Source organism: Lissotriton helveticus, chromosome 7, assembly GCF_964261635.1.
Source record: "Lissotriton helveticus chromosome 7, aLisHel1.1, whole genome shotgun sequence".
NCBI lineage: Eukaryota > Metazoa > Chordata > Amphibia > Caudata > Salamandridae > Lissotriton > Lissotriton helveticus.
Window position 1 is genome coordinate 424,731,287 of NC_136068.1, and position 24,918 is coordinate 424,756,204.

General features: G+C 46.8%; 1 protein-coding gene across 3 annotated transcripts in view; it reads left to right on the forward strand.

Annotated features, from left to right (window-relative positions):
• RALGAPB (Ral GTPase activating protein non-catalytic subunit beta) overlaps positions 1-24,918 on the forward strand; it is a 2,268,266-nt gene that overhangs the window by 2,047,623 nt on the left and 195,725 nt on the right. For all 3 annotated transcript variants that reach the window (XM_078652319.1, XM_078652321.1, XM_078652322.1), the window contains one exon: positions 7,546-7,682. In XM_078652319.1, the coding sequence (XP_078508445.1) occupies positions 7,546-7,682 (137 nt within the window). The remainder of the gene's footprint in view (positions 1-7,545; positions 7,683-24,918) is intronic.

Below are 24,918 nucleotides of genomic sequence, written 5' to 3' on the forward strand. Positions count from 1 at the left end.
GTTAGAGGCAGGTGGGCCCAACCCCTCAAAGCCAGAGATATTTCCTTCCTAACTTTAGCAAAGTTGACCTTAGTGATGTCTTTTATATCTTGAGTAATTTGGACACCTAAGTATCTTATTTCTTTTTTACAAACTATACCCTCCGCTACCAAATTCCACGACATAATTTCTGTTTTATCAGCATTTAGCTGATATCCCAAAACTTCGCCAAATTTCTTCGTTAAGAGACCTATAGTGTCCAGTGTTTGATGTAAATTTGATGTTAGGATGACTATATCGTCTGCATATAGCCCGATCTTTCTAACCCAACCCTGACATTCAAAAGGGGGGATCCCACCTGCCTCTCTGATTTTACAAGCTAAGGGCTCGATATACAAATCAAACAAAAGGGGGGATAAGGGGCAGCCCTGCCTAGTGCCTCTCATTACTCTTATTGGCTTTGTTAGTTCCCCATTAACTAAAACTCTCGATGTAGGTGACTGATATATTCGAGCCAAAGCCCCACCAAAGTTGACCCCCAATCTTAAATGTACTATCAAAGCCTTCAAAAACTCCCAGTTCACACGGTCAAATGCCTTAGCGGCGTCAAGAGCAACAACCGCCAGAGGGAGGCTGTATGTACCTGCAAGGTCTATGCTTCCTATCAAAGAGAATATTAGCTCCCTTAAATACCTGCCCTTAATAAATCCTCTCTGGTCTTCGTGGGGGGGCTATCCTAGCAAGCCTATCTGCCATGATCTTAGTAAACAACTTGTAATCACTGTTCAAAAGTGATATAGGCCTGTATGAGTCCAGGTAATTTGGTGATTTTCCAGGTTTAAGAATAACAATAATATTTGCCTCATTCCATGATGTGGGAAGGGTCGCCTTACCTAAGAAAACCTCATTAAAAACTTTACTTATTAAAGGCAGCAAACTCCCCCCTAAAACCTTATAAACCTCCACCGGTAATCCATCCGGGCCTGGTGCTCTCCCTTTTTTGGCCTGCTTAACAACTTTCTCCACTTCCCCCTGGCCAATTTCTTGGTTCAACAGCACTTGCATTTCTTCTGTCACTGGGACTAAAGCTTTTATCCATTTTACTATTTCATGCTTATCGGGAGCAAGATCTTCCCTATATACCTCCTCGAAGTGTCTATAGAAGGCTTCAACTATCTCTTTAGTCTCTGTCACTACACGGCCTGAGTCCCCCTCTTTTATTTCTTTAATCATATTTCTTATCCGATCCCTCCTGGCTTTCCACGCTAGTAATTTACTAGTGCCTTCTCCATATTCAAAGTGCATCAGATTAGAGGCCTCCCATCTTTCTTTCACCCTTCTGTTAACCACTGTGACTACCTCTTCTTTCAATTGCTCCAGTTCTTGCACAGTTTTTTCCTTTACCAGAGGGTCCCCTAAATTCACCATTACTGCCTCCTTCTGACGAATCTCCTTTTCTAAAACCTCTATTTTATTAAAATAAGCTCTTCTTTTCTTTGCCCCCAAAGCTCCCAATCTGCCCCGGAGAAAAGCTTTAGCCGCCTCCCACACAATATCTATCCTTGCTGAACCCACATTTTGCTCCACAAATGCGTCAACTTCCTGCCTGAGGATTTCCATAGCCTCGTTGTCATACAAAACAGTACGATCCAATCTCCAAACTGGAACTGATTCAATAGATTCTATTTTAAGCTCCAAAATGACCGCTGAATGATCTGATAGATGTACCCCCACATGCATTATCTGATTCACTTTATCTGTAAGTCTTCGGAAAGTATTCTATTATCTATTATTATCTATTATCTATTAGAAAGTAATCAATCCGAGACCTGTGGTTATACTTTTTATTATAGTACGTATAACCTAATGCTTGTCCTGCCCTTAGTCTCCACACATCACTTAGACCGAACTGCTCTATCAGGCCCTTTACTTTGAATGACATTTTACTATTAACCAGGGCCCTGCTGTTAGCTGATCTATCTAGTTTTTTATCCAGCACCGTGTTAAAGTCACCAGCTAAAACAATGAACCCTGTCAGGCCCGCCATTTCTTTAATTAATTCATCTAGGGGGCCCACATCATCTTGGTTTGGACTGTATTACCCTATAATATTATACATAAGACCATTTATCCTCAAATTCACAATTAGCCACCTTCCTTTGATATCAGCCATATTTCCCTCAACAAGACAATCTAACCCTTGCCTGACCAGGATAACAATGCCTTTAGTCACCGCCATTTGTGGAGTGTAAAATACATGCTTTAACCATCGCTGTGAGCCTACATATTTCTTACATTCTGCTCCCGTTAAATGCGTTTCTTGCAGAATCATAATTTGAACCGAGAGATGTCTAAAATATTTCATAATCCTATCCCTTCTAGCTTTAACCCGAAGGCCGTTTACATTCCAAGACATCCAGGTTAATACCTTAACTTTACCCTCCACCATCCCACATCTTCCCACTACTTTTTAACACCCAGGTGAAAAAATGGCTTATGAGAACAAATTTTATCTTTTTTCCCGTCCCTGCCCCGTAACCCTTCCCTCCTACCCTCCTCTTTTTCCCCACCCTCCCTCTCTTTCTCCCCCTCCCACCCTCCCCGGAAAACCCAACCATCTTCCTTAGACCCATCCTGGGTCCTTTGTCGCCTGTTCTGATGGTCGCGTTTCTATCCACTACTCTTTACTCTTTACCAGATTAGGAAAGACCTCTGCATGGCTCATACTATTTCTCAAATAGTTTATATCAATTTACTCTTATATCTCTCCATTCTGACATTCTTCCAGAAAAGCGTCTACATCCTCAACAAATCTGAAAGTGTACATTTTATTTTTCCACATCACTTTTAGAAAGGCAGGGAACTTCAGTTGTACACTAGCTCCTAGACTTCTTAATGGTTCAATTCTCTTGCCTAGCTCCCACTGCCTATTGGCAGTTACCACAGATGGGTCTAACCGAACCTCGACCCTCGCCTCTCCCACCATCAATGCTCCCTTCTTGAGAGCATCAGCAAGGATTTTTTCTTTTAAGCTGTATGTTAGAAAATTTATCAAAATCCTTCTGGGTTTTCAACGGTTTGGATTGAGTCTGAAGGGGTCCCGATGTATTCTCTGAATATCCAAAAGAATCTCTTCTTCTGTTTCTTCTAACTGAAGTTCTGCTTTTAATAGGCGCACAATAAACTCCCTTATGTTGTCTCCTTCCTTCCCTTCTGGAAGTTTCAAAAATTTTAAATTATTCCTGCGTTGCATATTTTCCAATTTCTCTAAGCGTTCCTCATAGATTCTTTCCTTATGTCTAAACTCGTCCAGATCTTTGCTGTGTTCCCCCACCTTGCCTTGAATTTCCTTAATTTCTTCCTCCAATGCTTCTGTGCGAACATTCAACTCCTCATACTTGGCTTCCAGCAAGGCACAAGCCTCTCTAATCCCTTCTTGATTAGCCTTCGACTCCTCGAACCCTCTGTGCACATCTAAGTCAAGCTTTTTTAATAGAGCAATAACTACAGAGTCTGAACCCCCTACTTCCAAAAGGTCCTCGTGCCTTTCTCCACTCCCTCCTAGCTTTTCAACACCTTGTATCTCTGACGTGCAGGGTATTTCCCCTGAAATCCCAGGCCCTCCACAAGCACCCAGCTCCTCTTGCTCAATCTTAGCCGCATCTTGACTTTCTTCCTCCATTTCTAAGACTTTATACCTGTTCGGACTCACAAGCTCTGTCCAATCCCCCCAAGCCTTATCTGGACCAGTCTTCTCTATAATGCTTTCTTCACCTCCTTCCTGCGATATCTTCCCACTCTCTTGCTCTTGCTCTTTTATTACCCGCTCAAGATTTCCTGGTGGAGTGTTATCCAGAACAGACCCCCTTGTGAGAACCAAAGTCTTGGGCTGTGGCTTGAAATAATCATTCAGTGATGGATTTACTGTTATTATTTTTTTTTCCAATTTGCTTATTCTGTTATTATATTTTACGGGTTTTTTGCACTGCTCTTCTGACTCCTTACATTATTCCCTCTAGCGCCTCCCTGGAGGCCAATATGTTGCACTCCTTCAGTCTTAGCTAAACTTCTTAATTCATATCCTGCATTTCTCTTATGTACCTCCCTCTTTAATGGTACCGTTTCTCCTTTCCTACCGCTTGCTTTGTTCTGAGCAATCTTAACCTTGACTGCTTCCTCCTCTACTCCTTTTTTTCCCCCGCATCTCCCGCGGTAACAGCAGCTTGTACTTGTGCCTGATGTCCGCGCCCTTGTCCTACCTCTGTGCCCGACTCCTTCACGGTCTCCTTCGTGGTCCCGGCGCCTCTTCCAACCGCCCCGCCAGCACAGAACTGAATTCTCGTCGCGGCTCGCCTACCCCTCCCAATTTCCACCGCAGCGCGCCTCCACTTCGCACAGCCTGCCGATTCCTCAGGGGGCTCCCTAGGAGGCTCCTCCTCTGCCGCCCTCAGTACGGGATCCTTCTCCGCGTCCTCCGCCGCCATGCACCGCCGCTGCCCGCAACTCTGAGACAACACCGACGAGTCGTATCAGGTAAAGCCCACGTATCGTTCCCAATTACTCCGCAATTACTTTTCTCTGTATTTACGCCATGCAGAAGCGTCTCAACTCGCTAGAAACACGCCACCTCCCTCCAGGCACTCGCGACCGACTCGCTAGCTGGCCGCCATGTTTTCCCACCTCAAGGTCCATATGTTTTTAATATTGAAGTGTAAGGTAAGTATATGGTTTTAGTTTGGGGGTGTTGGGGTATATGTTTTAGGGGTTCAAGAGTATTTTAAGGGTGTGTTGGGGTATGGTGTTGGGGTATATGTTTTATGGGTACAGGGGTATTTTTAGGGTTCAGGGCTAGGTTTGGGGTTTGGGGTATTTTTAGGGTTCAGGGATAGGTTTGGGTTTTGGGGTACAGGGGTATTTTTAGGGTTCAGAGATAGGTTTTGGTTTTGGGGTACAGGGGTATTTTTAGGGTTCAGGGAAAGTTTTTGGTTTTGGGGTACAGGGGTATTTTTAGGGTTCAGGGATAGGTTTGGGTTTTGGGGTACAGGGGTATTTTTAGGGTCAGGATGGGTTATTGTTTAAGGGCGCTGGGGTATTATAAGGAGTAGGGGTGGGTTATGATTTTGGGGTGCAGGGGTATTTTAAGGGACCAGGGTTGTTTTTTTTAGGGTCTATAGGGTAATTTAAATATATAAATATATATATATATATATATATATATATATATATATATATATATATATATATCCACAACACAGTCGTCCCAATGTTTTTTCACAAAGACAACAAGCCGAGGCCCAAAGTTGCATTCACGGTGAATATTTATTCAGCGATTACACCCTTATCGCTGAATAAATATTCACCGTGAATGCAACTTTGGGCCTCGGTTTGTTGTCTTTGTGAAAAAACATTGGGACGACCGTGTTGTGGATATAACGGGGTGAGACGAAGCCCCGCTGAGGCCTGCCATCAAAAGTGACGCGGGCTGATTTTCGTCAAATTGTTTGGTTATATATATATATATATATGTATATATATATATATATATATATACAAATATAATTTTAAATAATTCAATTAAAATGAAAAAAAAGTTTATTTTTAAATTTAGTAAAATATATTTGTATGTATGTGTGTGTGTATCTGTATATATATATGTATATATATATATATATATATATATATATATATATATATATATATATATATCCACAAAACTCCTTCCCAAGATAAGAGACGGAGACCCTGGAGGAAACAGTAGGAAGCCTTTATTTATTTACACAATGGCGAATGCATTTCGGCAGCCTTCTGCAGCGCCCAAAGCGTCCTGTAAGTGTTGTTACACGCTGCTGATGAGTCCCTCCTCTTAAACACTTGCAAATGCAAGCCAGCTCCACCCCCTGCAGTTACTCCACTTTTACAAAGTATATGCCTTCACGACGCATGCATTTGCGTTGTGATGGCATGCGTGGTAAAGGCATATGGAGAGTAAATGTGTGCGGGATAATGGTATTTCGTTGTATTGGTTTTGCGTTATCAAAAATGCGGACTAATGTTATATATTCATCCCAAACAAGACCAGAAATCTTCAATAATCAAAATAGACTTGAAATTCAGTTCCTTGAAGTCAATAGCGCCGTCTGGGGCTATCACGGCATCGTGAATAACGAATCCAAATAGTTCTGGCTGACTGCAGCTTTGCGGGCCAGCTACGGTGTCGGGAAGACCCACATAACAGTACCTTTTGAAATGCAGGGCGTCGGCAACCTCTCGATGAGCCCTAAAGAGCCAGCGTCCGCAGGAGTCGTAGGGCACTTGAAGTCACAGGCTTTGCAAGTCAAACTCCTCGCAGTTGAAGTCAGGGCGTCAGTGGCCGGACGTCTATTGAGCAGGATCTGTTGTAGGGTAGCGTTGTCATGTGAGGTTGTGAGTTAACATTTTTTCTGGAGAATTCTCACAGTCATATACTGGCAAAATAAAGCAATTGAGTGCTGACATTCAGTAGTTATGAAAGACTAATAACGAAGCAACCATGAACGCCACGCTGCTGGAATAGCTGGGAAATTCAAACCATTTTTAGTGGAGAAAAAACAAACATACCCTTAAATCACATTGCCTTTTATTAAAGCATTTTTATCTATTTAAGAACAAAGCTCACATTTCATCCCATTCTCAGAAGAGTTTAGGACAGTTTTGGAAAAAACCTCAAGATTTAGATGCATCATAATTGAGCTTTTAAGAACATGCATTTTTAGTGCCATACAGATAAAAGTTGGCTAAAGATCTTTCATAATGGGTCCAACCTCATACTATTGTGGCAAGCTTGGAGTTTGTAAATCCATCTGGTGGAGTTATTATTTATATCTGGGATTACTTCTTGTTGGGCAAGAACTACTATTTTGCTTTATCTGAAGCTATTCCTGGTTCATCTGAATTACTGATTTGTAAACAGATGGATAGAACACCAGTCAGATTTCTTTTGTAAGTTAAGACTCAAAGGTTATGAAATATTAATCAGTTTGTTTCATTATAGGTTTTTGAGAACAAAACCAAAGTTGGTTTAATGGAGTATTCACAGTCAATTGATTTAGTTTGCCTTAATAATACTAGTTATTGTCATGCATATATTAAGTAGCAAACCACCTTGCTTTTAGAAACTGGTGACCTATCCAAAGGTTAAAGAACATGGTTTGTATTTCAGTATACTAAGAGATTATAGATAATAAAAGTATGGCTGTCCCTTTCTTAGATTTTGCAGGACTTGTAGAATTTTCAGTAAGGGATTTGAGAATATCTTATTTTACTGAAAAGCATTTAATATACTTGGGAAATTACCCACCTCTTTATTAATGGACAAATGTTTTGCTATGACTGACCAAGAATTACAGAGTCCAGCAAAGAATATTCGGAAATTGACTGTGATATTGTGATTTGTTGAATATGTCAATGAATTTTCGTTAAGATGCTAAATGATTTGCAAAAATTGGAGATCTGTGCTGTAGTTATAGATCATAATGAGTTGTATTTTTCATAAACTATATGTAAACTAATGAATAACCTATTTTACAGTGGATTCTTTGGAAAGCACAGTCTCTGACTTGGAGGGGGGCACAAACTTGGATCTTTTTCCTGGAATTGGGAAGCAGCAGTCTTTAACACTTGAACTTTTCCCCAACCATACAGACAATTACAGTTCTTCCCAGCAGGTAAATATGAAAATTAATGTTGAATATTATCTTGGGTTTACTTTGAAGAATGAGCACATGTTAAATGTTGTTCATTTATGAATGTATGACACTGTTCTGCATTCTGTCCATCAATTGTTGGTTTTGCGTTCATTTATTGGAGGCAATTATGATATTAGTTACAATAGTTCAGAGAAAAATAAACATTTTATCTGTCTACGCACATCGGTATCCTGTGACAGCAAAAACCCAGGCCATGACATCTCACAGTTAATCAACTTCTAGTTGGCCATTCATAGCTAAGTTCACCTTTGTTGCTCGTTAAAGGTTTGTGCCAAATATCAGTCCAACATCATGTTTCACTTTAGACTGCCCTTCAAGATGCAACTCCACATGTGATTAAGAATCTTCTGGTATCTCAATTGTAAAACATACATTCACTACATAATTGAGAATATTTGTTTAATCTCGTAATACAGTGTATAGTACAGTAAATCAACTCAACCTAAAATGTAATTCCCCTAATGAATTCATGTTGTATTCCTCCCAAAAGTTAGCAGTGTTGTATCCCACAATGTGATCATGGAACCTCCACCCTTCTCCTTTGTTCTTTAAGAATGACAACACCTTCTGCCTTTCTCATTTTAAGTCTACCTTTCATGCAGTTATTTGAGTGGCATTCAAGTGTTTCCATGCCATGGCAATCTGTCTTTTGGCAAGCAAGAAGGCTAAATATTTTACATCTGATAGAGACAGTTAGATGTAGATTCCTGACCTTAGAATTTCCCCCAGGCATCAGACTGGATCAGGTGATTTTTCTTTGCAGTGCCCCTGCGTGTTGGTAGGTGGTCTCAGTCGACCCAATGTCTGTCGTCGTGGTCGCCGGGATGACGTTGTAGTGCCTACTTAGACACTGCCCCTGCGCACTGACGTCTTTTTCCTCTCCAGCCTAGCGCAGATCCAGAGAGAGCTACCCCTTGGTGATTGTTTGGCTAGGTTTTTCCGACATTTTGTTGAAGTCTTTTTCAAGTCTTAGACTCCTGGTGCGCGAGGGATATCCCAATTTTGGACCGGTTTCAAGCCCTGCGGTGTATATCACAAGATGATATCTGTGATGAAACCGCACTTTGTGTGCCTGTGGTGTCTGGAGCGTGACCACAAACCGAAGTCGAGCTGCGACTGCCGGGCCATGAATCCAAAGACTATGGGAGCAGTCCCGAAAGTTACTGTAGGCCCGGCAGTCGGCTCCGCATTGTTTAATGTCTCGTTCGAGAGGAAGTTCTTGAGGCTGTTCGCGGAGCCACTACTCTCATTCCAAGTCGTTGCGGTTTTCGGCTAAGTCCAAACACAAGAAGATGACAAAGAAGCACATGTGCTCTTCACCTTTTTCCTGTCAGTCGGCTGACGCGACACATAATTTAGTGTTGTCACTCAAAGACTCCGTTCCCGGTGCCTGATTCAGGGACAACTTCGTGCCTGCCCCCATTTCCGGGACCCGGAGAGTCTCCTACCCAACTCTGCCAATTTTTATGAGGCCTTACACCTCGTCTTTGGGCAGCCCAACTCTGCCGGCGTGCCTTCTGGGCCTTTGATGCAAGTGGCTCTGGCCCCAGAGGGCCCCTGCAGATCTAGGCCTGGATCCAGATCGACGCCAGTCAAAGATAGCTTTATTCGACTTTCAAAAAAAATCATAAAAGCACATTTAAAAAATACATACATACAAGAAATTCAGAATTAAACAAGATACAAAATATGTCATATTCCTACCAATAATTCTTTTGCAATTAGGGGCACCTAGAATCTTCATATCATATTATATACATATTAAACATGTTAAACCGCATACTTGGGAGATCCTTTTAGTTCTTTGGTACTCAATTAGTAAATATTCAAATTTATGCGGTTTAAACCATTGAAGATCTACATCTATTCGCATATTTTAGAAACTTGGGTACTGTGGTTACAGTAATTTCGTCTTGTAACAAGATTAACTTAAACAGAGCTGGTCTGCACTGCCTCAAACCCCAGATTTTCAACAGAGGTATCAAATATCTCTTTCTTCCCCATGCATAAAATTTGCAAAATAAAATGCAATGTATGTTAGACTGCGTGGAGGAGTCATCACAGGGGCAGTTGATTAGATTTTTAGACCAGTCGTTTACAATTGGAAAAGTTAACAATCTGAAATAACTACCAGTTCTCATACGAGATAATAGCATTCTGGTATAGCTAGACTGTTCTGGGGATAAATATAACTGTAAGCCCGGTCCTTGAATCAATAAGTGATGTTGGATCACAGTCGGCTTCTTCCCCTCTAAACACCATCGTTTATCCTCCAGAAAGGAAACCCAACCTTCCTTTAATGCCTTTCTGGAAATCAAAGATAATGACGAAGGGGTATTGAAAAAATTCCGGGTGTCCTATATTAGTTAAAAGTATCCTAACATAGGAAAGCCCCTGGATATTTCTAGACCCAGCTTGTTTGATACAGTCCCTAATAATCACCCTGTTAAAATCTGTTTCGGTTGAAGTCCATACCTTATGCCATAACATCACTGGGCTTATCTTAATTAAATTGGCTATATGGGCCAGAGCAAGTTCCTTATGGCAAACAAATGTGGAGGTAGATTTGAGGACGGCTAGCAGATGACGTAGGAATGCATTTTCTTTTACTTGAATTTCCTGACAATCTGCCACCCCCAAATACCTGCCCCGTAGATCGCAGTTGATACGCATTTAACTTTGTAAATATCAAGCAGAATGCGAACGGGCCTGCCCCCCAGTTTGTTCGCAAACTGTTTTACTGCACCAATAGCTCGTGAAAAAGCCAAGTTCCTTGTGGATGTAGCCGTAATCTACGAGCCCCTTTTGTTAAAAATAATGAAAAGGTATGAGTAAGATCTATCTTTGATTTTTCTAAAAATATTTTACAAGAAATTTTGTTTTTTGATGAGCAGCACATAGTGAAAGTTTTCCCAGTATTGATCTTAAGACCCCTTGATCCCATGAATACGGAAAAACTAGTTAATGCCTTCTGCAGGCCTATTTGGGTTCTTGCCATTATCACTGCGTCATCCGCATATAATAAAATAGGCACGACTGTGCCATCAATTTGCGGATAATCCGCTTCCACTTTAACTAAATAGTCTGCCCCTCCGTTGATATACAAGTTAAAAAGAAATGGTGCCAAGATACAACCCTGGCGCACATCTTTCTTTATAGGGAATTTAGATGTACATTCACCTTTCTTTCCGTAACACACCGTTGCCCCTGCACCTCTATATAATTCCTTAATAAAATGAGTATATTTACGCCAATTCCCAGGTCCGTCAGGGTATCCCACAAGACCTCGTGACTCAAGCAGTCAAAGGCTGTGCTCAAGTCTACGAATGTCATAAACAGGTTGCCCTTTTTTGCCGCCATGTATTTACCTGTTATCAAGGCCAGGTTAAGACCTTGCTTGACGGTGCCTAAGCCTGACTTAAATCCGTACTGGAATTTAGAAAGAACCCCCTCTTCCTTGGCCCAAATCTGCAGTCTGTTTAATATAACTCTGCCTGCTACTTTTATCAAAGAATCTAGTAGGGAGATGGGCCTGTAACATTTGGGATCATTCCGATCGCCTTTTTTAAATATTGGCACAACTATAGCTTCCTGCCACGTTAATGGAAATCTTTTGATGTTATAACTATTAAGGACATTGGTCAGAAGCGGTGCCCATAAGGCGACGTTGTCCTTATAAACGTCTAGTGGGATTCCGTCCGGTCCTGGAGCTTTGCAATTTGAGGCCTTACACGTCATCTTTGGGCAGCCCAACTCTGCCGGCGTGTCTTCGGGCCCCGCGGAGCGGGTTGGGGTTTTTGGGCCTTCGATGCAAGTGGCTCCGGCCCCAGAGGGCCCCTGCAGATCGAGGCCTGGATCCAGATCGACGCCAGTCAATATCACTCGACATTCCCCAGCACCGATCCTGGTCATGATGACGTCCACCGTGCCCCCGGCAGGCTCCGTCCCCTTCCTCATCCCCGAGTTGGGCCCGGACCGACGTCGACTGACATCGGAACCGACTCCGGAGGGTGCTTTTGTTCCCCTGTTCATCGCTGGGTTTCCCTACTGACCAAAGGGTGGTGATGAGAACTGGGAGGGGTCACTAGACCCTTTAACAGACCAGCTTGAGGAACCGGACTGGTGAGAGGACTTGGGTGATGCCAGTGGTCTGGACACTTCTCCAGACGTTGGCTTGCTTTCTCCCCCTATCATGGCGATGGAAGAGGAAGCGTCCTATGCTGTGGTGGTGCGAAGGGCGGCCAAGGTCTTGGGCCTTGAACTCCCTTCATTGGCAGTCAGGACTAACCCCCTAACAGAGGTACTTTAGCCTGCGGTGTCCACTCCTGAACCGCTATTGCCGTTTAATGACACCTTCACTGACTTCCTAATGGGCCCCTGGTCCAAGCCCAGCACAGGGGCTCCTGTGGAGAGAACGATTGCCCGCCACCAACAACTGGCCATGGCGACCTAGTGTTCCTAACCCAACACCCTTCCCCCAGAGAGCATCTTCAAAGGACGCATTACCTTCTGCCCCTCCAGATAGGGAATTCCAGAAGCTGGACCATCTTGGGAAGTGCATGTTCTCTTCCTCTAGCTTGGCACGGCGGTCTGTGAATACCGCTTGCCTCTTGGGCCGATACTCCAATTCCATTTGGGATACGGTTGTGCAGGTGCTGCCTCAGTGCCTGAAGGAGGCCCAGGCTGTTCTTTCCCAGGCAGTGGTGGATTGGAGAGATGCAGACAAATTCACAATAAGGTATGGACTGGATACCACCGACTCACTGGGCCAAATGATTGCCAGGTCGGTAGCCCTTAGGCGCTATGCCTGGTTGAGGACATCTGACTTTTTGGGAGATGTGCAGTCAACTTTGATGGATATGGTCTTGATGGACGTCATTTTTTTGGCGACGAAGCAGACTTGGGCTGGAGTGGTTGAAAGATTCTCGGCCTACGGCCAGATCTTTGACCCTCGCGGCGCCTTCTCGCCCACTCCAGTCTGCTTTTCATCCCTTTCGTGGCTACGGAAGGGGCACCCAACCACGTCCGGCCCTGCCTAGTCACCGGTTCTTGCAAGCTGCCCAGCCTCTGCGTGGCCGCGGATGTGGAACCCAGTGATCTCGCCGGTCTGGGAGACAGTGGGCAGGTCAGTCCACTCTACCCCCAAACACCCCCCTTCGCCGCAGCCTCCAAACCTTCCTAGTCCAATGTTTCAGGCCCATCAACAGCCAGTGGGAGCCAGGATTCGCCATCAGCTCCCTCACTGGCAATCCATCACGTCGGGCAGGTGGGTTTTGCAAATTGTCCGAAGGGGTTACTCCCTCCCCTTTGAGACTTCCCCTCCCTCTATGCCACTGTCTTTCGATCCTATGTCGGAGGTTCATTTGACGCTTCTCTGCCAGGAAGTCTCAGCTCTCTTGGCCAAGGAACCTACAGAGAGGGTCCCTGTGCCAGAAGTAGGTTGTGGTTGCAATTCCCACTACTTTCTGGAGCCCAAGAATGACAAAGGCCTGAATCCTATTCTAGACCTCAGGGACCTCAACCGCTTCCTCCAGAAGGAGAAGTTCAAAATGCTCACGTTGGTTTAGGTCCCGTCTGCCCTCGACCCCGGAGACTAGAAGGTGGCGTTGGACTTGAAGAACACCTATTTCCATATTCCTGTCCTGCCAGCCCACAGACGCTATCTTCGATTCACGGTGGTCTACAAGCACTTTCAGTTCACCGTGCTCCCCTTTTGCCTTACCAGTGCCCCTTGGATGTTCACGAAAGTGATGGCGGTGGTCACAGCTCATCTGCGCAGATCAGGGGGTTCTAGTCTTCCCCTTATCTCGACGACTGGTTGTTGAAGGCAGGATCGCCCAGGCTGTCGTCTCCAACTCCAGACTACAGCGGACCACCTGCACTCGCTGGGCTTCACTATAAATGTGCTGAGGTCACATTTGACTCCCTTTCAGACACTCCCTTTCATCAGAGCAGTTCTGGACTCAAAGCAGTTGTGGGCCTATCCTCCCGAGCAGCGAGTCCAGGATATTTGGGCTATGATACAGAGGTTTCACCTCAGATTTCGATGAGAAGGACCCTGAGGCTGCTGGGCCTCATGGACAGATGGCATATGAGGGCTCTGCAGTGGGACCTGAAATTCCAGTGGGCGCAGCATCAGGGGAATCTAACGAACCAAGATTGGGTCAGAGGCAGATCCCTCTTCCTGCCTCAACCAGATCTAACACTGGTGACAGATGTGTCATTTCTGGGATGGGGCGGCCATTTGGGAGGGGTGGAGATCAGAGGCGTCTGGTCTCCTGCGGAGTCCGGTCTCCATATCAACCTTCTGAAGCTTTGGGCGATCACATTGAAACTGAAGGCATTCTTTTCCTCTCTCAAAGGGAAAGTGGTGCAGGTGTTGACCTACAACAAAACCACCATGTGGTACTGCACCAAACAGGGCAGAGTGGAGTCATGGACACTTCATCAGGAGGCTCTCCACCTCTAGTCATGGCTGGAACATCAGGGCTTAACCCTAGTGGTTCAACACCTGGCAAGTTCTCTGAACACCAGGGCCGGAGAACGCAGATGTCAGTGCCTGGTCGATCACCAATGGCATCTCCATCCAGAGGTGCTGCAATGTCTCTTTCAGCAGTGGAGAGAGCCTTGGTTAGATCTGTTAGCCACTGAAAAGAATGTGCAATGTTAGCAGTACTGCGCATTGGAGTTTCCAAGGTGGCACTTGCTCTACGGCGTCTTTCGTCGCAAGTGGAACTGCGGCCTCCTGTACGCCTTTCTGCCTGTACCACTTCTGCCCTAAGTGCTCAAGAAGATCAAGCGCGACCTGGCCCAAGTTATTCTTGTGCCTCCAGACTGGGCATGAAGAGTCTGGTGCACAGTTGTTAATCCAAACCTGTCCAGCCTCCACCTCCTTGCATGGAGATCTAGCGCCAACAGTTTACAGCTTTTGACCATCCACCCGAAGTCTGTAATGTCATCTTGGTGTCCCTCCATTAAACCGAAATACGCCTGTAGATGGAACAAGTTTGTGTCATGGTGCACGGCAAAGGCTGTGGATCCCATTCTGCCCCTCTTGCAGAGGTCCTCTTGTACATACTCGTCTTGGCCCAGCAGGGCTCTGCTCTGGGCATTCTCAAAGGCTATCTTGCTACTATTTCAACTTTTTTTTTTTTTAGGGCTGCCTGATCAGCCTTCCTTATTCATGTCCCCTATTGTAAATAGATGCTCTAAGTCAGAACTGATGTCAGCGTACAGGGGCGGCGTCTAATTGGGCACTGCGATGTCATTTCGGCGACCACGACGCCGACGACGGTCACAGGGTTGACCGACTCGCAGGGGTACTGCTAAGAAAAATCTCTGGATCCAGTCTGACACCTGGGGGAACTTCTAAGGTACCTAATCTACAAGTAACCTATGTCTCTTACAGATACATTGTTACCAGAGGTAACTTTTTCTTTAATTTAATGTAATTTTTTTGGGACCTAGGCATCGGTCCAGAAGGCATGTCTCAAGGTTTTAACAAAAATTATTTTGGGTCTAGCTTTAAGACTTGTGGTTAGGTGTTTGATATTTTATTTTTTTGTAATTGCTGTTCATAAGACATTCTCACATGAAAGTGAATATCATCAGCTTATGCAGTGGAGCATCTGGGGGATGTATCGGGCAACTGGGGTACTTTGTGCAGGCTCTGTGGCATTGTGTATGTACAGTGGCATATGTTAAATCTAATTAAGTTAAAGCTAGATTTTTGGGAAATTCCAACTAGTAAAATTAGATATCTGAAAGAGACACGTTAGTGATAGATTCCTTACCTTAGAATATCCCCAGGCGTCAGACTGGATCTGGAAAATTTTGCGTAGCAATACCACTGCGCGCCGGCAGGCGTCGTCCGCGGCTCCGCGTCCGTCTTCGGCATCGTTAGCGCCGGAATGACGTCGTCGGAGAACTTAGACACCGCCCATGCGCGCTGACGTCAGTTCTTCTTTTTTCCGCGCTAGCTAGGGCAGATCCGGAGAAGCTCTACCCCTTAGTCATTTTTTGACTAAACTTTTTTGATCTTTTGATCATTTCTCTTTTCGAGTCTTCGACTCCGACGGTGCCGGTAGGGATGCCCGGGTTTAAACCCTGTTCCAAGTGCGACCGACTGATGTCGGTTACCGACCCCCATCGCCGGTGCCTGAAGTGTTTAGGCCTCGACCACGACGACCGCACCTGCTCCGACTGCTGGGCCCTGACATCGAAGGCTAGGCGGGAGCGGTCCCGCAAGCGGCTCGAGCTCCGGCAGTCGGCCCCGCGCCGCTCAAGGTCCCGGTCCCACAGGAGGTCGAGGGACCGGTCGCGGGGTCGGAGTCCTCGCAGCTCCTGGAGTGGACATCGGTCGTCGGGATCCAAGTCCTCAGGTAAGAGGCATGAGAGGTCGGAGAGGCATCATCGTTCCTCCGACCCACCCCGACGCTCGCACGATGCGGCTGGGAGTTCGGGTGACACCACCCACGCTGCTCCTACTGAGTAGCAGGCATCGCCGCCTGCCCCACACCTTCGGGTCCCTGGGCATGGCGCGACGCCGGAGGAGGTCGAGCGGTGGCTCATGGCCATGAGGTCCCTCCCTTCTCAGGTGGGCCCCGTGGCGCCTTCGGGCCCAAAGGCCCCGGCTGTAGGCCCTAGCGGGTCGGGTCCTTCGGCCCGACGCCGTTGGGTGCTTCGGCCCCGGCGCCGCAGGACCTCACCAGATCCGCTTCCGGATCCGGGTCGTCGCCGGTCGACTTCGCCGGCGTTGGCCCTGCGGGCGGCGCCCCCTGTGGACGCCGTCCCCAATGTTCCCTTCGACTCTGGCGCCGGAGCAGCGCCGCTGGGCGCCGCTTCCGACGGCGTTTGGAGATTTTTATTTCCATGAGGAGGCCCCATCTGTTCTACAGGAGATGGGTGACGAAGGTGATTGGGAGAGGTCTGCGGACCCTCTGGCACAGGAGTGCCAGTCTCAAGAGGACTGGACATATGAGCTTGGCGAGGCCAGTGGTATTGACACTTCGCCAGGCACTGGATTTGTCTCCCCTCCCACCGTGGCTACGGAGGAGGGGGCTGCTTACAGTGTAGTGTTGACGAGGGCGGCCAAGGCCTTAAACCTTGAGCTCCCCATCGCGGCCGTGAGGACTAACCTCCTCACTGAGGTCCTTAAACCGCAGGCAAGCTCCACTGAGCCTCTGCTGCCGTATAATGAGGCCTTGTGTGACGTTCTTGTGGGCACTTGGTCCAGGCCCGCCACAGGTCTGCCTGTGGATAGGAACGTGGCCAGAGACTACCGCCCGGCTCCGGGCGACCCTTGCTTTTTGTCCACCCATCCCACCCCCGAGAGCCTGGTCATCCAGGCCTCTACTTCCCAGACCGCATTCCCGACGGCCCCGCCCAATGTAAATGTAAATGTCATGGTACTTATAGAGCGCACTGTCACCAGACGGTCACCTTGCGGTGTCGCCTATTCGGCTTCCTGGCGCTGATACTCATACCGCTGTGGAACCCCTCCTGGCTTTCCCTGTGAAGTGTCCACTCCTGGGCACCCCCAGGGTGAAGCAAGGCATCCTTAGCGCTGTTGGGGCCGGTGTGGAGGCTAAGCAAGCTATTGCCCAGAGTTGCAGCGTGGGGCCCGTGATTAGAATAGGCACCGAGGCGAGAATTAACAGGTCCGAGGAAATTGAGCCCGAGACCCCCCAAGGCGGGAACTTTGCATCAGGGTCTGCCGCTCTAACCATTGAGCCACACTCCTCCACTTGGGCCGCTACACCCACACCCTGTGGGACACGGTCACGGACGTGCTGCCACAATGTCCGGAGGAGGTCCGGGCTAAACTCGCCCAAGCCCTTGCGGAGGGTCGAGATGCAGCGCGATATTCCATCCGGTGTGGACTGAATACCACGGACTCACTGGGCAGGGCGATGGCAACGACGGTGGCGGTTCGCTGCCATGCCTGGTTGAGGACTGCCAACTTTTCGGCCGATGTCCAGTCCACTCTTCTGGACATGCCGTTCGTGTCAGGATGCACTCCGCAGGGTCCAATCGCAGCAATAATGGCTCCACCTCCTGACCTCCCCAACACCCTGATAATAACTACACAGGGTGTTCGAGTGATCGGGCGAGGGAAATAAAGAAAGCAGGGAGGGAGGGAAGGGAACAGCAGGGAAGGGATAGCTGAAAAAGAAAACACACCACTGTTAAACTGCACATATGAAATCCTACTCTCATTTCATTCTCGCTAACGTCTCTCTATTCACCTGGCTCAGTTTATCCAAAGATGCCCTCCTGCTGCGGTAGACATCTACACACTCATAACAATATATGATCCTGATCCCTGATGATAGAAAAGACAAGTTATTCCTCAGACTCATACATGTGTGTGCAATGCTAATAGGAACATAGAAATGGGAACATTAACGCACCCCCTAGTATTGTGTTCATACAGTGTAGATGCTCCAATGCAATATCCCCTTGAAAGAAAGGGAACCTTCTCCTTTTACTTTCCGAAAACAAGTAAATCCAAAATCAGTAGAAAAGGGTTCCTTCACCCGATCCAGTAAACAGCAAAGTAATTAATTATCAAACGGTAAGATGTAGCCTCCTACTACTATCTTCCGCTGCAAAGTTCAGATAAAGAGTCTTCTAGCAGAGGAAAAACAAACAACCAGAAACCAGTCTCCAAACACGGTAAAGTGTAGAGCCTTCTACCACTTTCCGCTTTGGCACTTATAAATGAAAAAACTCCAAACTCCCCCCAGCTATGTGGGACTTCGTAGTGGTAACGCGCAGCAAAGCCACGGCGCTCCGCTCTCTAAGCAAAACAACAATTGTAATTCAGAGTAGCAAAAGCTCACAGTAACTCAGCGTTTACTCACGCTTAGGACGATTCAAGAATCTTCGGCACAGAAACTCCAGAACTGCCTGCTCACCAGCCGGCTCGGCAGGACGACGAGAACATAGACCCGGAAGCAAGGGTCTAGAGGAAAGGTGCTAGGCAAGCAACCGCGCTCGGCGCCCCGAGCAGAAACAAGGCACGAAGCAAGGGAAATCTCCGGGACAGGAAATGGGCAGAGCACAGCAAAGAGTCCTTCCTCCACACTCGGGAAACTCCGGAAACAGGTACAAAACAAAATCACGCACAAGGACTCCCGATCCCGCCCCTATTTATAGGACAAGGAACCACACAGTGCATTATGGGCGATGTAGTTTTAATGATCAGGTAGGCGCCGCTACGTGATCCTGACAGTATGTCCCCGTCCCTAGCGCCTCCTAGGACCAGGCTTAGCAGGGTACCTTGCATGAAAGGATCTGACCGCTCTTGGGGCATGGACATTTGTTACCGGCTCCCAAGTGTCATCCTCCGCGGAATAACCCTTCCAAGACACCAGATACCATAGTACGCCCCTACACCACTTGGAGTCCCTGATGCTCCTCACCTCGTATTCAAGTCCTCCATCGCTCACCACAGGCGGTGGAGCCACCCTCCTAGAGGACAAAGCCGGTTTCAGGAGCTGCACATGAAACACCGGGTGTATTCTCAGAGACCCCGGCAGCTTCAATTTATAGGCCACAGGATTGATTCTTTTCACAATTGGGTAAGGGCCAATATAATGGGGGTGAAAGACACTTCGTAGTTTAAACTGTATGTTTTTAGTTGACAACCAGACCTTGTCCCCCACTTCATACTGGCGACCCTTCATGCGGTGCAGGTCTTCCCACCTCTTGTACACCTCTTTTGCCTTTATCAGGTGCGCCTGCACTCCCTTGTGTACCTTCCTCTGGATCTGCACCTTTTCCTTCACTGCAGGCTGATTCCTCACATCCTCTGGTATGTCTATGGGCAAGGTGGTAGCATCATACCCGTAATTGGCCTTGAAAGGAGACATACCAGTGGAACTGTGCCATGCGTTATTGTAGGCCAATTCCGCCATCCACAACAGATCAACCCAGGATTCATGAGCCTCCTTCGAATAACATCTCAAATACTTCTTCAGCGTCTGATTAAGCTTCTCGGTTTGGCCATCAGTCTGGGGATGGAAACTTGTGGAGAGAGATGACTCCATGTTTAAAGCTCGGCACCACATGCGCCAAAAACGGGCTATGATCTGGGGCCCACGGTCGGAAACCACAACTCTCGGAATCCCATGTAACCTTATGATGTTGCTGGCTACCAACTTGGCTGTCTGTCCTGCTGTGGGAAGGTTCCTACAAGGAATAAAGTGCCCCATCTTCGTGAGGCTATCTACGACCACTAGGATGGCAGAGTATCCCTGATCGGAAGGCAAACCTGACACAAAATCCAAACTAATGCTCTGCCATGGTCGATTAGGGGTAGGCATAGGAATGAGCATCCCGGCTTTCCTGGTGTTCACTCCTTTTGCTCTAGCACATACATCACATCTTGACACCCACAGTTTTACATCCTTGGGCAACGTTTCCCACCAGAAATGTCTTTGTATCGTAGTGATAGTTTTACGTACGCCAGGATGTCCTGCCAAAGGCACATCGTGGCACCAACGAAATGCCTTTTTCTGTAATCGGACGGTGGGCAAGAACAACCTATCATGTTGGAAAGGCAACCCTTGTCTCACTGTTCTCTCTTGTTTTCCAGCTGCCCAGGTACTCCAACCCCCAGGGACTGGATGTGACTTTACCTCTTCTAAGAATCGATCGGCTCTCACCACACACACCACCTGAGTTGCTGGAATTATGGCCTGAGTGTCCCCAATCTTGGGCATAGCTGGCATGATTTGTCTGGACAACGCTTCTGCCTTGCGGTTTTCGCTACCAGGCCTGAAAGTGACCACAAAGTCATATTCCGCAAAGAACAACATCCAGCGCATTTGTCTTTGCATAAGATGCCTTGCAGATGTCATATATTGGAGATTCCGATGGTCAGTGTACACCTTGATGACATGACGGGCCCCCCACAAATACTGTCTCCACTCCTGAAACGTTCTCTTGATGGAGAGGAGTTCTTTCTCCGCAATTGTGTAGTTGAGTTCGGCTGGACTCAACTTTCTGGATAGATAGGCTACTGGGTGGAGATGGCCTGTACCTGGGTCTCTTTGTGATAGCACCGCCCCTATGGCCTCATCAGAGGCATCCGCTTCTACCACAAATGGATGTTCTAAGTTTGGATGGGAAAGCACAGGAGCCATGATGAACGAGGTTTTCAGACTTCCAAATGCCTCTTCCGCCTCCCTAGTCCATACAAAAGGAACCCCCTTCCTCAGTAGCTTAGTGATGGGAACTGCCACCTGTGAGAAATGTAGAATGAAGCGGCGATAGTAGTTAGCGAAGCCCAGAAAACTCTGGACCTCTCTAACGTTTTTAGGGGTAGGCCATTCCTGAACTGCTACCACCTTGCGCTCTGACATCTGTAAACCTTTTGGGCTAAGCATAACCCCCAGCAATTTAACTTCGGTCACTCCAAATTCACATTTGCTCAGTTTCACATATAGTTGGTGCTCTCAATTTGTCCAAAACACTACACACCTGTTCCGTGTGACCAGACACCTCCATAGAGTAAATCAAGATGTCGTTGATATAGACAACAACAAAAAGGTCTATATACTCCTTAAATACATCATTTATAAAAAAACTGGAAGGTCGCAGGGGCATTACATAGTCCAAAGGGCATGACCAGATATTCATACAGGCCATACCGCGTCTTGAAAGCAGTTTTCCACTCGTCCCCCTCACGGACCCTGACCAAGTGATAAACACCCCGCAAGTCTAAGCGGGTATAGATCTTTGCCTCCCTCACTTGATCAAGCAGAACTGGTATGAGGGGGAGAGGGTATCTGTTACGGATGGTGTTTTTATTCAAGCCGCGGTAGTCTACACACGCCCTCAAATCCCCATTGGCCTTCACTATGAAAAATAAAGGAGAAGCTGCAGGAGAGCGGGACGGCCTAATGAACCCTATTCTCACATGATGGTCCAAGTACTCTTTCAAATGGGAGGTCTCGGGAACAGATAGGGCATACACTCTGCACAAGGGAATAATGGCACCATCCACCAGGTCTATTCGGCAGTCATACTCCCTGTGAGGAGGCAATGTTTCCACTTTGCTTTTGCTGAATATGTCATGATAAGATACATACTCCACCGGGAGTACGACCTCCTTCTCAGCGGCCGTGGCCACTAAAAAAGGACTGGCTAACACAGCCACTTGCGAAACCACACAAGGAATGAGATGTTCCTGACAATATTCTGGCAAAAACCGTACTGTCTTAGCTTTCCAGTCAATGGAGGGATTGTGGTAACTCAACCATGGCATCCCCAGTATCAGCTCATATTGAGGTGCATCTATGATATTCAGTTCCAACACCTCCGCGTGTCTCTCCTCCTGTACCTCAATAGACACCACCACTTCACCCGTCTTTTCTGTTATGAGCCCTGATTTAATAGGCTGACCATCTACCGGTAAAACCTCTTCTGGGTTGTCCCTGGGCACTCTGGGTAAAGCCAAACGGGATACCAATCCATCATCAATAAAATTACCAGTAGCCCCTGAATCGAGCATCACTAGCACTTGATGGGACTTCTGCTCGCATTCCAAAACCATAGTGAGCACCAAATGAGACTCTGTCTCCCCTATCCCTCTTGTGGACAAAGAAGTAAGCTTCCAGTCCTCCGACCCCTCTTCTCTCTGCTGTACAGCAGCGGTATTCCCTGACTCTGGTACTGTTGAGGAGACTGCCACTCTCTTATTTCTATTCCAATTGATTGGACCCTTAGGCTTCGCAGGGCATTCTCTAACATAGTGGCCCTTCTTGCCACAGTACATACATAACCCTTGTACTCTCCTGCTTTCTCTCTCTTCTCTAGACAATGGTGCTCTAAGAGCGCCTATTTCCATGGGCTCAGACCCTGTTTCAGCGGTGTTCGCCACCTTACGGGGGAAACGATCAAATCTGAAAGAGCTTCTCTCCCACTTCCTCCTGTCCCCTCCTCTCTCAGCCATTCGACTATCAAGTCTGAGCGCTAAATTGACCATGTCCACACACGTGGAGGGTTGAGGATCAATCTGAGCCACCACATCCTTCAATTCATCTCGTAACCCTTGATAAAAGAGAGACATGCGCTTCTCTTCTGGCCACTCAGTCTCCGCTATCAAGCGATTAAAAGCAGTAAGATACGTGATCAACTCTCCTTTTCCTTGCTTGAGCTCTAGTAATTCCTTATCAGCGCTAAAAGTAGTAGCTCTACGATCAAAAACACGTTCAAACTTAGTTCTGAACGCTGACCAATCCGACAATATGGCGTCATTATTTTTTACCAGGGGCACTGCCCAATTGGCCGCATCCCCCACTAAATAGGATATGGCAAAGGCAACACGGGAATGATTAGTCGGGAATGAGGCAGGTTTGCAAGAGAAGTGAAGTAACACCTGCGTAAGAAAAACTTGCATTTTACGGGGGTCTCCAGCATAACGTTCAGGGTTGGCCAAGGGGATGGGGGGGGGGGACTGTGACTTGAATTTGTGAAGAGCCAGCCGAAGCATTGAAGGGGTTTTTAAAAAGCTGTTCTACCCTATCTTTCAAGGCTGCTGTCTCTGCCTTGGAGGATATATATATTCACAAACGAGACCTAGACCACTACGGCATTAAATCGTAAACCACTTTCTGGTGTACCATCATATGCAAATCATTTGCAAATCACTCCTCTCTTTTAATAAATGAGGTAGGAGGTACATCCAGGTTATGCCCTATTTAAAAACATCTGCCCAGTCCCATGGAAACGTAGAAAACAGTTGTGAGACAAACAAAACACACACTTAAGTGTCAAATTAAGACGGGTAGAAAAAAAGTGTGTGTGAGCAAGATGGCGCCTCACGGGCGAACCACCAACGGGAACCTGGCAGGTACTCACCAGGATTGCCCTGCTCTCATCATTGGCACCATCAAGCTCAAAAGAAAGACTTGTGTCCAAAAAGCAAACAATGTAGTGCTTGTGAGGGAATGCAGTGTGTGAAAACAGACAAAAACACAAAGAATGTGTCAAACATCAGCCATATAAAAGCCACACAAACAACACAAAGTTTAGCTTTATTCTCTCAGTTACGTGTTGGTTGCGGGGGGTTAAAAAGGAGAGAAAGGCTAATACCTATCTAGCCATGCTCTACTTGCCGACATGTTTCATTGCCAATCCCAATTCAGGCAATTTCTTCAGGGCGTCACAGGTTAGGCCACTCCATTAGGACATACTTTGTCTTCACAACCTCAATCGACCACCATGGCGCATACCAGTCGAGAGGTTCAACCCCTGGTGGGTTTCTGAGTAACTCCAAATGTGAGTTACTTTTCTTTCTGTACAGTTACAGAAAGGGAATCGGGGCCGGCATTAACTCAGCGCTCGCGAACTTGGAGGATGCCAATTCTTGCTGGACTAAAACCAGTGCATGTAACACATCCTCCATGGACGCCATAATTGCTACAACTGGACCAGGCAGAATGTCATTCTTGGGTGCGTGATTCTGTCAGGATGCACTCCGCAGGGTCCAATCACAGCAATAATGGCTCCACCTCCGGACCTCCCCAACACCCTGATAATAACTACACACGGTGTTCGAGTGATCGGGCGAGGGAAATAAAGAAAGCAGGGAGGGACGGAAGGGAACAGCAGGGAAGGGATAGCTGAAAAAGAAACACACCACTGTTAAACTTCACATATGAAATCCTACTCTCATTTCATTCTCGCTAACGTCTCTCTATTCACCTGGCTCAGTTTATCCAAAGATGCCCTCCTGCTGCGGTAGACATCTACACACTCATAACGATATATGATCCTGATCCCTGATGATAGAAAAGACAAGTTATTCCTCAGACTCATACATGTGTGTGCAATGCTAATAGGAACATAGAAATGGGAACATTAACGCACCCCCTAGTATTGTGTTCATACAGTATAGATGCTCCAATGCAATATTCCCTTGAAAGAAATGAACCTTCTCCTTTTACTTTCCGAAAACAAGTAAATCCAAAATCAGTAGAAAAGGGTTCCTTCACCCGATCCAGTAAACAGCAAAGTAATTAATTCTCAAACGGTAAGATGTGGCCTCCTACTACTATCTTCCGCTGCAAAGTTCAGATAAAGAGTCTTCTAGCAGAGGAAAAACAAACAACCAGAAACCAGTCTCCAAACACGGTAAAGTGTAGAGCCTTCTACCACTTTCCGCTTTGGCACTTATAAATGA